At 43.0% G+C, this 15,025-nt stretch overlaps 1 protein-coding gene across 1 annotated transcript; it reads right to left on the reverse strand.

Annotated features, from left to right (window-relative positions):
* Positions 1 to 8,423: 8,423 nt before the first annotated feature.
* LOC124259935 lies at positions 8,424 to 9,507 on the reverse strand. Its single transcript, XM_046694158.1, has one exon. It carries the CDS (start codon positions 9,443 to 9,445, stop codon positions 8,660 to 8,662), a length of 786 nt encoding a protein of 261 aa, XP_046550114.1. The 5' UTR covers positions 9,446 to 9,507; the 3' UTR covers positions 8,424 to 8,659.
* Between the last annotated feature and the right edge of the window lie 5,518 nt (positions 9,508 to 15,025).

Consider the following 15,025-nt stretch of genomic DNA (forward strand, 5'->3'; position numbering starts at 1 on the left):
CTCGAGAGGACCAGTATTTTTTGACGATACACATCGTTAAACCTCAGTTGTTTATGGAGAAGAGGTACCGAGACGTGTAATGAGAAAGGATATTGGTCTTTCCCGAGTATATCTACATCGTGCACGAGTAAGTGTTTTCGTTATGTTCCTTTCCGTAGACACGTGCAAACACCCATAAGCTCCTCCTTATTGACCCGAAACCGTCCACCCTAGTAACAATGATGTTTTCCTGCACCGCGCATCCCCGTCGCTAATTGTTACTCTCTCCCTCGCGTCCCACCGCTAATTGTTATTCTTTTCATGTGTTTGTATTATGTGTAACGATATAAAAGCTATCCGATTCTGTCTTCAGACCACACCGCCAACCACCCCAACACGCCGCCACCGCCGACATGGACATCTTGAAGAAGAAGAAGACTATCAACACTAGCAGCAATGCCGACGTCGCCGAAGTCGAGAAGAGGGGTGTGAAACGTAAGGCACCCCAAGTAGCTGAATCGAGTTCTTCTTCGAAGAAAACGAAAAAGCGACCAGCGGTGAACTGGAAGAACGAACCCGAATGCTCCTCACAAGATACTGATATCGTGATCTGTGACGACGATGATGATGATGACGATGTCTACGCGCTGAGTAATCTTACTCAAAAACAGAGATCAGACCTCGACGATGACGCTACCAGCGAAACCGAAAGCGATGTTATCCTGTTAAGCGATGACAGCGACGATGACTACGACGAGTTCGGCAACCCAAACGTGCCCTATGTCACTTTAAAGGACACTATCTCCAGAAAGATTTCAATCAAGATCAATGGAGGTATCATCTACATCCAAAAATATACATTTGCATCAGCGAGAAACCTGCGCTTCCCGGAAAATGTCGCGAGAAAGGTAGGTACAACTTAAGATGTAACTTTTCTCTACATTTAATGCGCGCGCGCGTGTGTGTGTGTGTGTGTGGGCATGCGTAAGGGGAAAACTTATGATGTATTAATTATATTGTAGCTTTATTTAACGGTATATGAAATGTCACTATTTTCCTATGTTTCGCACGAATGTGTGTGTGTGTGCGCGTGGGGGGAGAGCGTGCTTGGCGTATATATCAGTTTATTGCATGAAGGCCAGAGGCCCGTATACAGAATAAATATGTATGATATGTACAACATGTAACACACACACACACACACACACGTTACATTGAATCTCTTCTCAATATAAGCGCGTGATAAAATAAATGGAGCTACCTTATATTGTAATAGGAATGCTTTACATGAAAGTATTGAATATAGTTTTGTAGCATTAATATTTGATTTCTAGCCGTTGTGGAAACTACAGTTGCCTTAAATCATTATATGCAGGTCAAAGAAATAGAAAGTGTAATTCATTCTCTACAGTATTACAAAATGGACAGAACCTTTGTGATTTTATAATAGATGAATATCTTCCTTGATTGATGTATAAAACATTTAGGTTAAGTCTCAGGCGCATGAAAACATTACGAAGCAATTTACTACGTAAGTTGTATAGATACGACTCGGGTTCAAGTAAAGATTTAAACTCACGATAACATTCATATCTTGAACTTTTCCTATAAAGATGAATACCAGTCTTGTTTTAAAGTCATCAATAGCCCTGGTACGACAGAGTTTGATAAATGCATTAACGTCGCCCAGGGTTTGGGTTAGCCAAACAAACCCAAAGCCGTATCTAAACAAACGAATACGAATACGGGTTGCCCAAGTATTTTATTTTATTTTATTTATTTTTTTACCAGTATGGACAATCATATTATAGGTTAAGAGAGACAATAGTTTTGTGGTTATAGTCACAAACGCTCGAGAAACCTGGGCTTCCCGGAAAATGTTGCGAGAAAGGGTAAGGTCGTAACAATTATATATTAACTTTTTTTCTCTCCATTTAATGTGTGTGTGTGTGTGTAATGCGTGCGTGTGTGTGTGTGCGCACGCGCGGGCATGGGTAGGGGGAAAACTTAAGATGTATGACATATGTAGATATATTTTAGCGTTATATTTAACGGTATATGAAACACAAACGCTCGCCGCTCGCAGCAATTGTTCATTTTTATCAGGGCAATTATCTCATAGGCACGTGTTATGATGATTGCAAAATATTTTTTTTTTTTTTTTTAAATTATTATGTTTATTTATTTACAGCTGTTTGAGAAGACCGGGGACATCAAACACACGTACAGCGTGGTAGTGAAGCGACACAAATCAGATCACGACGTGAGAGAGGCGGCTCAACTGCTCGTGTCCAGGAAACCGTTCTACCGTTGTACTTTCACCAAGATTGATAACTACTGGTACGCGGATGTTCGTCGCTTTAAGGGACAAGAGGGTACACTCTACCAAAAAGATAATGGCATATGCTTCCCCGTCGAGGATCTCCTGAAAGTGATCAAATATTTGAAAAGAAAACTAAACATCGACCAGAGAGAGTAGGATGTACGCTAGCAACAATACGAACAGAAAAGATAAACATCGGCGGTGTAGACTTTGTAATCAGCGGGTGAAGGGACAAGCATTTAACCAACATGTCGTAGATTGTGCCTGTGCGCAAAGACGTTGTTTCGAGTGTAGACTGTGTCAGACTCGATTTGACACGCGCAATCATCTTATTCGTCATATTGACGCGTGTAGTAACCGACAAACTAATGATGATAGAGAGAACGATAATCAACGTACTCCCAGCAACGTTTATTTGTGCGAGTCGTGTGGACTCGTTTGTGACAATGGCGCCGGTCACGACTGTTCACACGCACGTGAAATGTTATCGGCGGGGAAACGATCCGGTATTACGTACACGTGTCCCAAGTGCGATAAACTCTTCCGGACTCGCACCAAATTCAACGCACATATCAAGAAATGTTGTAGAAGGAGTTTGTATTCGTGCGAATCCTGTGGCAAGATATTCCAAAGCCAACGATCGTTTCACGACCACTCGTCGCAATGTCGCAACAACAATGATCTATCAACGACGACGTCCTCCTGGAGCAACGACTAAGAAGGTAACGTGCCGTCAATGTCATCAACGATTTGAAAGCCGTAAATTATTGTGGCGTCATCAACGTCGAAGCCATTACGGCGCTAATGGCGAACTCTTACAACCCGAACCATGGCCAGAAGGAGATGCGAGAAGACCGTGGACGGACCAAGTCGACGGAGGTTCGGTGGTGAACGAAACTCTTAAAGACGTATACATCACCCACAGAGATATCATACTGCGTCCGCATAAATATGGCGGAGATAATATTGTGCACACGTTCAATGTCCCATTAACTGAACCCGTCAACACGGAGGCAATCGAATTCCGAAATCAGCTGGATTACATTTTCCAGCACGAAGAAAATTCGTTTAAAGTGAACTTATCATTTGGGATGATTTTACGTCACATTGAAACGGGTGAATACAGATACTTTATTCCTTACGAGAACACTTTCGTTTTTGACAGACCTGGTTTAATTCATAACCGCGATTCGCTGAACCGCGTAGTGAAAAGAATTCACATGAAAAACCTAGACGAACTCATCTTCCAACAACGTCCAAACACGAAGTGGAAGCCCGTATTCATCACCAATGTCGCATACAGGGTGTACCGTACTAATTACGTTCTCGGCAAGAAAACCCTCTCTCTACCTACGTGGTTAAAGATCAAGAAGTGCCTTGTCATAACGAGGGATCGTGAAGTGGATTCGCTATGCGCTTTCAGATGTCTAGCATATCATCAACTGTATCGTGAAGCGGGAGGGTGTAGATTAAAACAAACACCCAAGAAAAGTACGGTTTTAAAATTATTTCGAACATTTACGCGTGCTAAGGGAAGAAAGGAAATCAGTCCACTATCGTTTAAAGGATTGAACGTCCCGGATGATGTTCCTTTGTTCAGAGAGGACTTTTAACGTTCGTGTCAACATTTTCAAAATGCAAGACGAAGGTCATTCTTGCGTACCCATCTATCTGTCGAATAAACAAGGCAATGACAAATCCACTCTGAATATGGATTGTTACGAAAGCCACTTGACCTACATCGCCGATCTCGAAGCCTATGCTAAGCGATTCAAGTGTCGACATTGCGATATGTGCTTCCGCAGGAGGACTCTCGCGAGGAATCACGAAAAGAGCGGTTGTTGTCAGAAAAGCGTGCTCAGATTCCCCGGTGGTTACTTTTCGCCGCCGCAGACAATATTTGATCAACTCGAGGAAAGATGCGGTATTTACGTTCCGCTGGATGACAGACTTTATGAATATCACGCTATGTTTGACGGTGAATCTCTCCTGATACGTGAGAGCGCTGATTTGAGCAACAAAACTTCGTCTACGTCGTGGACGACACGTCACCATCCCGTTTCCATTTCCGTGTGCTCCAACGTTCCCGGTTACAAAGAACCCAAGTGTATTGTCACGGAAGAAACGGAGAGTTTACTCGCTCAGGTCGTGGACTATGTCACGGAGATAGCCACGGAGGCGAAAAGATTAACCGAATTGAAATTACAACCGGCCTTGGTCAAATTGCGGAAGCAAATTGATCATTTACGGGGTAGGAAAAACAACAGCGTTGCACCAAAACGAGGACATGATGATGATGTCGAGGGACCATCTCTGAGCACGGTCAATAGACTATCAAAACCGAATGTGTACAGAGACATGTTGCAGGGTCTGCGAGATGACTCAACAGCAGTAAAAATCAACTACAATGAATGGGAAGATATCAACGAAGCGGATGTTCAAGCACGTGCCACCTCGCCCCGTGGGGTGTGGACACCGGGTGATGAATGGACGCTCGAGGGACTGGTTTCTTTGTTACGAAAAGTGACCGACTATTGTAATCAGCTCCCTCTTTTGGAATTCAATAGTTCCAAATACGATTTGAATTTATGGAAGAGCAAATTAGCCAGGGCATTGAACATCATCGATGACGATAATAATTTCATCATCAAGAGAAACAATTAGTACATAAGCATCGTTTCCCAAAGACTGAACATTTTAGATATCTCGAATTTTATGCCTCCCGGAGTAAGCTATGACCAGTTTCTATTAACGTTCAACGTTTCTCAGTCTAAGGGTTTCTTTTGTTACGAGTACCTCGATAGTTTCGAGAAGCTAGAGGAAACGAAGCTCCCTTCCATAGAGGCGTTTTGGTCTAACCTAAAGGGTATTAATACCCTGGAGGATGTGAATTGGCAAAAATATGTCGACTTCCTGCGCACCGAGACCGCGAAGAATTAAACAGTTAACCGAGACTTACCTGTAAGTTGAAGGTTGACTAGAATTCCACCAACCTATGACGTAGGGATTACGTGAGATGTGCGCATGCGTAAACCATCAGTTTTTAACGGAAAATTGATACGAAGTGCATATGGGTGGGTGTGGCGGGCACGTAATCCCTACGTCATAGGTTGGTGGAATTCTAGTCAACCTTCAACTTACAGGTAAGTCTCGGTTAACTGTTTAATTCCACCAACCTATGTCGTCATAGGGATTCCGTGAGATTTTTAGAGTAGTATCATATTTTCACAGCTAATCCAAGAACAAAATATGTACAACACAACAAGTTTTGCACTCAAATAATTGTATTGAGGCTCACAATTATAGGTCAAGTGACAACAACTTCCTAAGTGATACTCTATTCCACATAACAATGAAGGAGTAACTTAGTGGAAATTTCTCAAAACAGAACTAGGGTAATGCTATTCAGCAAACAAACATCTTCTAAACTAGTTAGCTCAATGATAAACATCATAAAACAAGTACAGCATATTGGTCAATAGATTGCAACACTTCAATAACTTAAGTTTTGCTCTTATGAGATTCAAGAACTTGTGTACTAAATTGCTCATCACTGCAGATGGGTTTGTTATAGAACTTCCTGAAAACACAGTCTTTTTTCCACCCAGCAGTGTTTAGTACAGTCTGAATAGGCACACTGTTTTTAAGTGCTGAACTGGTGCTTGCTGATCTCACACTGTGAGCAGTGAATATGTCCATGTTAACACCAGCATTTCTTAACACAGTTTTCGTCCATCTAGCTATAGTGTCCTTGCTGACTCTCTGGTGAGGTTTTTGAAAAGAAATGAGCAAAGCAGTTTCACCATGTCTGATGTCCTTTGTCAACTCCAGATACAATCTCATAGTACTAACCACACACAGAGTTGGGTCACTGAACCCAACCAGAGTTAGTTCTTGTTGGTGATAACAGGGTCGAGATTGTTTGAGAAGATCACCAAATCGAATCTTCACACTGTTATCAGTTAACTGCACATTTCGTAAATCCACAAAGTGTAAGGATTGTACTCTCTGTCCTGACAACAATAGTAGTAACATGACTAATCTAAGGGTCTCCTGCTTCAAATTAGGTGACACTTCTATTTTCTGAAGATAGCTTAACACAATATTGACATCCCATGTAACACAGTTCTTTGGTAGCGATGGTCTCAAATTAAATACACCTTTCATGAATCTAACTACTCTGTCATGCTGTCCGAAGGGCATATTGTTGAGTTTGATCACTGATGATAAGGCTGATCTTGCGGTGTTCAATGCTGAGTAACCGAGGCCTTGTTTGTACAGTTCAGCCAGAAAAGCTAAGCCATTGCTTAAAGATGGTGACATGGGATCCACACACCTCTCAGTGCAAAATGACATCCACTTGCACAGATAAGTTCCGTATTGTTTTTGTGTTGAATCGCGCCATGAGCACAGCATGATGTCCGCAGCTGATCCCGATATTCCTTCGTCTTCCAAGGCTTTCCGGATAATCTGAATGCTATTAGGCGCAGCTTTTTGTGGAGTGGATGCAGAACTTCCGGTTGGTTTACTAGTGTCAGTAGGGACCTTGATTTTGGCAACAATCTCGGACAGTCTGTTGACAGCTCTAGAAGCTTGCTGAACCAGAACTGGGTCCTCCAAAGTGGGGCCACCACAAGACTGTCTGCTTGTTCCCATTGAATCTTCTGAAGAGCATGGCCCAGTAAGCTGAAAGGGCAAAAGATATAGTCATATGAGTCCTTCCACATCAAAGAAAAGGCATCTACTGCCTCGGAGTGGGGATCAGGGTGCCAAGATACATATCTATCAAGTTGGTTATTCAGCCGGGAAGCAAATAAGTCTCGATTAGGTTTGCCATATATTGTACACAGTGAGTTGAAAACTAATGTATCTAATTTCCATTCCGTATCAACTGAAAGTTTTCTTGAGCACAAATCCGCCTCAACATTACTTGCACCCGGCAAGTGGGCAGCTGATAGCCAAATATCCCGATCCTTGCACCAAAGCCACATGAGTCTTGCAATGAAGTTACAACCCCATTTCATCCCCCCCATGTTGTTTACATATGTCACAGCTGTTGTATTATCCAGCATCAACCTTATGTGGACATTCCTTTGTGCACTACACAATGACTGAAGGACTAGCCAAGCAGCGTGTATTTCTAATACGTTAATGTGTTTTTCACTTTCCTGCCTTGACCATAGTCCACCTGTCCTAACACCGTCTGACACTCCTCCGCAACCTGTCTTCGAGGCATCGGATTCTACCGTTACACTAGGCAGTGGCATGTTGATGGGTTTGGGGTATTTCCCCTACATAGTTTGACCACCAAAGTATATCTTCAACACATGTCTCACTGAGTTCAATATGGGAATCAAAGTTCCCACTAGCCTGTTTGAGGGCCCTGTTGTAGAATATCTGTAACCTTTTACAGTACAAAGGGGCATATAGCATTCCATGTGCACTAGCACCAAATTGTCCCACTAGAGATGCTAGGTCTCTGATTGTGAGGTGTTTGGAATTGAGGATATCATGACATCCATTCACTGTCATCCTTTGAATGTCTATAATGAATCCCAAGTATGTGATCTCCTGTGTTGGCACAAGAAAGGACTTGTCAGGATGAACAGTAAATCCTAATTTGTCTAACAATCTCACTGATGACTTCACATTTTCATCACAATGTTTATAGTCCTCTCCCACAAGAAAGGAATCGTCAATATAGGCAGAGTTTGAGAATCCTTCCTGTCTAAGGGTGGAGAAAACTGGTTTGAGGATCTTTGTGAATATCCTTGGGAGCGGATGTAAGCCCATTGGGCAAACACGTAAACTGCCACAATTGCCCCTCCCAAAGGAACTTTAAGTACTTCCTATCTAAAGTATGCACAGGGATGGTAAAATATGCATCTTTTAAATCTACTGATGCCATGTAACAGTTCTGATGCACTAAGTAAAGAGCAGATTGAAAAGTGTCCATCTTAAAATGGTGCTTATCAACTTGTTCATTCAAATGTCTCAAATTCAAAATAATTCTGAGAGAGCCATCTTTCTTCCTTCTACTAAAAATGTTTGATATATATTCATTCTCTTCATGTGAACATTTTTCAATAATCCCTTTCCCCAACATAATTTGGAGCTCGTTTCTCATATCCCTGAGTTCATTTTCTTTGAATTGGATGGGTTTTGGGATGTGGTACTGCTTTGGCAAAGAAAATTCAGTGAATTCAATTTTAGTGCCTGAGACACACGTTAGGATCCATGGATCCGAGGTAATATCTTGCCAAACTGACAAATGTACCCCAGTCTTCCCTGCTGTGAAGTTATCTGGTGTATTAGCCAAACAATCAATACAGCCTGTGTGCTTTCTCACCTGGGTAGTTACCTCCTGTACGTGTCCTTCTGGCGCCTGGCTAAAAAAGACTGTTGTTGGGCTGTCTTCCCCCGATAGCTTTGTCCCCGTCCACGGGAGGCTTGACTGACAGTGTGACTACCACCGAAGTTCCGGCGGCCACCGCGGGAAAGCTGACCCTCATTTGAGTAGGGGGAATATCGGGTGGCTGTAAAGTTTTTAGTGCCCCCATACAGATTTGTTTTTTGCTTGCTATGGCCAGCAGATAATTTTGACGTTATCTGCTTAGCCTCACTAATGTCCCTGATCTTTTTGTTCAGTTCATCCCCGAAGAGACACTCACTAGTTACAACTGCATTTGGGGCACACAGTTTCTTGAAGGGAAGGCTGAGGTCCGGTTTAAAATTTTGCCTTCTTGAAGAATTCATATTTGATAGTGCTGCAATGAGCATCCGCAATGAATCTTTTGCCTTGTTGAGAACTGTTTTGGCATCTAGCTCTCTCTTCGCCACCATGTCCTCCATCACATTGTCCATCAACTGCACTATTGGTATGGTAGCTTTGGCAATCATACCCTGTAGTTGCTGTGCCTTGATGTCTGAAGTACGAGATGTTTTCCTCGCCTCACACCATATCTCCTCATTTACACGAGGTGCAAGGAGGTTTAAACAGTTTTCCGGCCGTTTATACTTAGCGAAAAGCTCTTTCAACTTTTCCTGATTTACCGGTTTTTGTAGCCCATCCCTCACCGATGTAGCAAGACCTTGGTTGACAGGCGGCGATGTATCGTCATCATCACCGATAAACGACCGCATTTCTGCAAACAGGTCGTCAATGACATCTGATGCATTTTGGTCATCAACAACTGCTGTGTTGTCATTCACGCACTCAGACACCCACTTGTCGAGACTGTCTAACTCATCACACTCGCTGTTGTCATTATCAGTGACCTCGCCATCTTCAATATGGCTGTCGGTTTGTTTACTTCCGCTCGGCACTATCCGTGTCTGTCCGGAATTAAGCGAAGTCTCGATCTTCTCAAACTGTGTTTTTAATCCACTCAAAAAGACTGAAATACCCTTCATAGTCTCTGTTTGTGCAGCCTGAGTCTCTACAAATGTTGACATAACATCTTTGATCTGCTGCGAGTCGTCTGGTTCACTGACTGACTGCAGAGCCTGTGTCTTACTGCAAGGTCTCGCTTGACCTACTTTCCTGACTGCACCACTGGCACTGATACCTCGCCATTTCTTGTTAGCACCTTCTACATCCATTTCATGTTGTCCGTTGTGCTGAAATCTTTCAGCGACGTCAAAAACATTTTGACGAGGTTTACAGTCGACTGCTTCACAGTCACTGATCTCACTCTCCGATGCCATATGATTCTCTCGCAGTGGGGTCGCCATTTTGAACTCTGGTCTTCAACCCCTGACCCCGGCCGCAGCCGTTTGGTCAAATAGTGTAGAAATTCAGCTGGGATTCACCCACTGAGTGCTTTCAAGTCGTTCACGACACCCGCAGGTTATCGTAGAAGCACAGATATTGCAGGTGTGTCAAGTATTCACTTGGACAGCTCAAATTAATTAGTTTTTCAATGAAGCTTCGTTAATCACCGATGTCTAGCAGAACGCAAACTGATGGTTTACGCATGCGCACATCTCACGGAATCCCTATGACGACATAGGTTGGTGGAATAAGTCAACCCAAGAGATACTATCACATTTGAAATTAAAAACCGTCCCCAGAAGCGCGGAGGAGAACTATGCTTACATACAAAAAATATGGAATGAGAATAACATGCAAACGCTGAGGGACTTTTTGATTTGGTATAATAATCTAGACGTGTCACCCGGCGTGGAGGCTGTTGACAGACTAAAACGCTTCTATTGGCGTGAGACACGCATAGATATTTTCAAAGATGCCGTGTCAACACCGGATATCGCGAGACGATTACTGTTCAGGACAGCGCTTAAAGAATGCGCTCACTTTGCCCTATTCGGACCGGGGGATAGTGATCTGTGGGAGACGGTGAGACGCGGTATTGTGGGAGGGCCTTCTATTATCTTTGTCGTTATCACAGCGCTGGTGAGACATTTTTCTTGTGAGGGATAAGGACAGAGTCTGTCAAAAGTGCATCGGTCTAGATTGCAACGCCTTGTATCTCTACTGTTTGGGACTCGAGATGCCTACTGGTTATTTCGATGGCGCTGGTTGCGGACGCCGCGTAAAACAGGTTTTATCGCAAGAAATCTGAAAAGTATACCATGAGCTACGATTGGTTAGATTGGGAAAGTCACCGAGGAAAGGAATATCGTTGATGCATCGATTGAATTCGAGCGAAAAAGAATAGGTCCTTTTCTGGTGGATGGGTGCGATCCCGTATCTCGAACCTGTTACGAATTTATGGGGTGTTATTTTCACGGTCATTCGTGCGTCGAGCAGAACGAGAAAGCAAAACTCCGATATAACAGAACCGTAGAGAACGCAGCGTTACCTCAGGGGTTTGGGATATGAGATCATTTGCATGTGGGAATGCGATTTCCGTAAGATGTGCGAACGGATGTTGAACTGCAAGATTTTCTTAAGACGAGACAGTATCCTTTCACGAGTGCTCACGCGAATACCGCCGTTAGCCAGGAGACCCTACTCGATGCCGTGATCACCGGATCCTTGTTTCGGATTGGTAGAGGTCGATATTCACGTTCCGGACGAACTGTACGAACATTTTTCTGAAATGGCACCAATATTTGCTACGTGTAAAGTTCCCTTCGCTGAAATGGGAAATCATATGCGCGACTTTGTCAGAGAAAAGAAACTTAGTCAACGCGATCGCACTTTGTTGGTGGGAGGAATGAAAGCGAGCAGAATACTACTAGCCACGCCGTTACTTAGATGGTATTTACAGCAGGGTCTCGTGGTAACCAAAATTTACCACGCGGTCGAATACAAGGGAATGAAATGCTTCAAACCCTTCGTGGAAAGGGTGACCGCGAGTCGCCGTCTAGGTGACTCCAACAAAGATTTCGCTATCATCGGAGAGGTGTGGAAACTGATAGGCAACAGCGCGTACGGTAGTCTTTTGATGGACAAGACGCGTCATACCACGTGTAAGTACATCCACGGAGAGAACTCGGTCTTGGCTCAGGTCAATAAAAGACATTTTTTGTCCTTGTGCGCTTTAGATGACGATGACTTCGAGGTCATATCGCTTAAAAGGTCTATCTCGGTCGATATGCCATCCGTCCTCGGCTACTTCGTATTACAGTACGCCAAGCTACGCATGTTACAGTTCCATTATGAATTCCTACTGAAATTCCTAGACAAGAGTGCGTTCGAGTTGTTGCAATGCGATACCGATAGCTGTTACTGCCGCATTATCGGAAAAGACCCTTCGGCTGGTGATTAAACCCGAAAAACTAACAGAGTATGAGAGGATGCTATCACGGGTTTTCGCGACAAAGGCGACATCGAGGCGGACGATAAAATGCATTTTCTACCTCGTGAATGTTGCGTCAAACACGACATGCGAGACAAGCGCACGCCGGGGCTTTTCAAAGTTGAGAGCGTGGGTGATGAGATGGTATCGCTGAATTCCAAAACGTATGCCCTTCGTCAGAGCGATAATAGTGTGAAATTGAGCTGCAAGGGGTTGAACAAGAGAAAGGTTCACGACCCAATGAATCTCTATCGCTCTGTCTTGCGCGATGGAATGTCGAGATCGATTGTCAATACCGGTTTCAGAAGTAGAAATAATACCATGTATACATATCAGCAAAGGCGCTCGGGACTGTCTTATTTCTACATGAAACGAGCAGTGATGTCTGACGGAGTGACGACTCGACCGTTACGTTTGACTTTGAAACCCGTGTCCAGATAATGTTGATCTGTAATCTCACGTGTTGGTCTGGGCAGAAATGTGGATTCATATATATCTATATATCCTTGTATTGGTGTATATCTATATAAATAAAATACAACTATTATGTACTTCTGTGTTCATGAGTTTTAATTCGTCAATATAACAACATAGTCACAAAACACCAGTAATTAACGTATATTCAAGAGAACTATACCTATATATATATATATATTTATCGGATACATAGATAGCGCGAAACAGAATACATACATATACACAAACGGAGAAGTAGTGCTACGATTTTCACATCGTCCTATTTACAAACTCTATTCACACGGCGGATTCGTGATACTTGTACACCACCCATATACGCAAACAGAGAAGTAATGCTACGATTTTACGTGAAGCTAATTACAAATTGTATTTTCATAACCTCGATTCACTATCATTGAGAGCTCGAAACAACATAGTCACAAAACACCAGTTAATCAGTAATTACGTATATTCAAGAGAACTATATATATATATATATATATATACATAGATAGCGTGAAACAGAATACATACATATACGACGCATATACACAAACAGAGAAGTAGTGCTACGATTTCACATCGTCCTATTTACAAACACTATTCGTGATACTTGTACACCACCCATATACGCAAACAGAGAAGTAATGCTACGATTTTACGTGAAGCTAATTACAAATTGTATTTTCATAACCTCGATTCACTATCATTGAGAGGTCGGTTAATGGATAAAATATATAATCAAGAGAACTATATACGATGAATACATAGATAGCGCAAACAGAATACATACATATACATATACACGTATAGTGAAGTAGCGCTACGATTGTACACGGAACTATATACTGTATTCTCATATTCGATTCGTGATACGTGCGAGGATAGTCACTGATAAAATGTCTCCGTTCGGCTCGTGGTGTAGTATTCCTTCAATACCGTATCCACTGTTGATGCCCAACGCTATGAGTCTTCATTCTTTTCGCTTTTGGGTGGTAATACAAAGTCGATTGACATGCGGGGAGTTTGCGTTTTTTCCCAGTTCGCTGTTGTTCCGTTGTAGTGTCGTCGTATTGACTTGATGGCGTTGAGTTGTCATTGTCGTCGACTCGAACGTTGTTATCCTTCGCTCTTTCCTCGTGCTGATGAACGCATCGCTCGTTGAGCGTTCGTTCATATTTCTCCTTCGGAATCAGAACCATCTCCTGTGCCATAGTGCCCGTCTTGTTCTGATGCGTCGTCTTCGAGTGTAGATTCGGATCTAAGCTTCAATAGACTAATTATTAATGGCAACAAATGTCTGAGTTGTAACAAGAGGCGTTTGGTGATAGAGCGCCTATTCTCCTGTCGGCGATTTTCCTCAACTGACTTTTCTTGCGTCTGAGCTTCTCCTTAAGATAGGGCGGAATTGGGATGTTTCCGCATAAGATGTTTACACACACTTCGCTCAGTACGTCCATTTGCTCATTGGTCATCAGGTTCAGTATCGACTTCCGCTGTCTGTCCGTCGATGCATCTTTGATAAAATGCAGAAACGCTTTCGCCGATGATATCGCATGGTTCATGGTGATTATCAGGACGCTTCGTACACCGTCAACACCTCACCTGGGAATATGTTGGTTCGGAGCTGGTAGCGCTGGTCGCCTCTCGGTGACAGATCTATGATCAAATACCCAAACAGTTTACTCGTTGCCTTTTCATAGGCATCCAGAAAAACTTCACCTTCGGGTAGGATCTGTCGTCCAATCGTTGATATTTGAGAGGTATCGCGTCTATTTTTGAATAGTACGATGTAATGTGAATTTAAAGATATGGTCCTGGCGTACTTTCCATACGCGACGGAGGAAAGAGTGTTTGGCTGAGAAGACACACCGTTATGTCTTTATGATGACCAAGAGTCGCATAGACTTTACACATTGTCGGGTCACGTGATGCTTGGTCGATCAGATCGTCGGCTATCATTAGCTTATGATCAGTAGAATTCGCCCATTCGTTTAGACTCTCTTCGCATGGTAATCCTTTGTGGAATTCTAAGAGTGGATGATGTGCATTTTCTCGGGCATTTCTTTCCAATGTATCGTAGATATATTGCCACACGGAATAACAATATAGTATTTTCGTTACTTTTCTTTCGAACATGGCGTCAACATTTTCTATCAATCTCTTGGTGAAGGTCAATTTCCCCGCTTGTGTAGCACCGCTAATGAAAATAGTGGTCGGGGCGAGTAGAGGTAAGGTCGTCGACGTCGTTTCAACGTCATCATCTGTAGTACCGAGTACGCCTCTGTCTCGCGTGGTACTCGTCATATCGTCGTTGTGTTGCACACGGTTTAATGGTAGACACAGTAGTGAGACAATACAGCTAATGTCTCAGTATATATCGGTATACATAACATTCCTTCTGTCTGTTCATTCTCTCTATCGCACTATGATATTCCTGGTTTTATCGACCTGAAATCCATCCCCGAATTCCGCGTACACGATACGTGACCGTTTCGGAAGA

The sequence above is a fragment of the Haliotis rubra genome, unplaced genomic scaffold (assembly GCF_003918875.1).
Source record: "Haliotis rubra isolate DU_JTF1 unplaced genomic scaffold, ASM391887v1 Scf742, whole genome shotgun sequence".
Lineage (NCBI taxonomy): Eukaryota > Metazoa > Mollusca > Gastropoda > Lepetellida > Haliotidae > Haliotis > Haliotis rubra.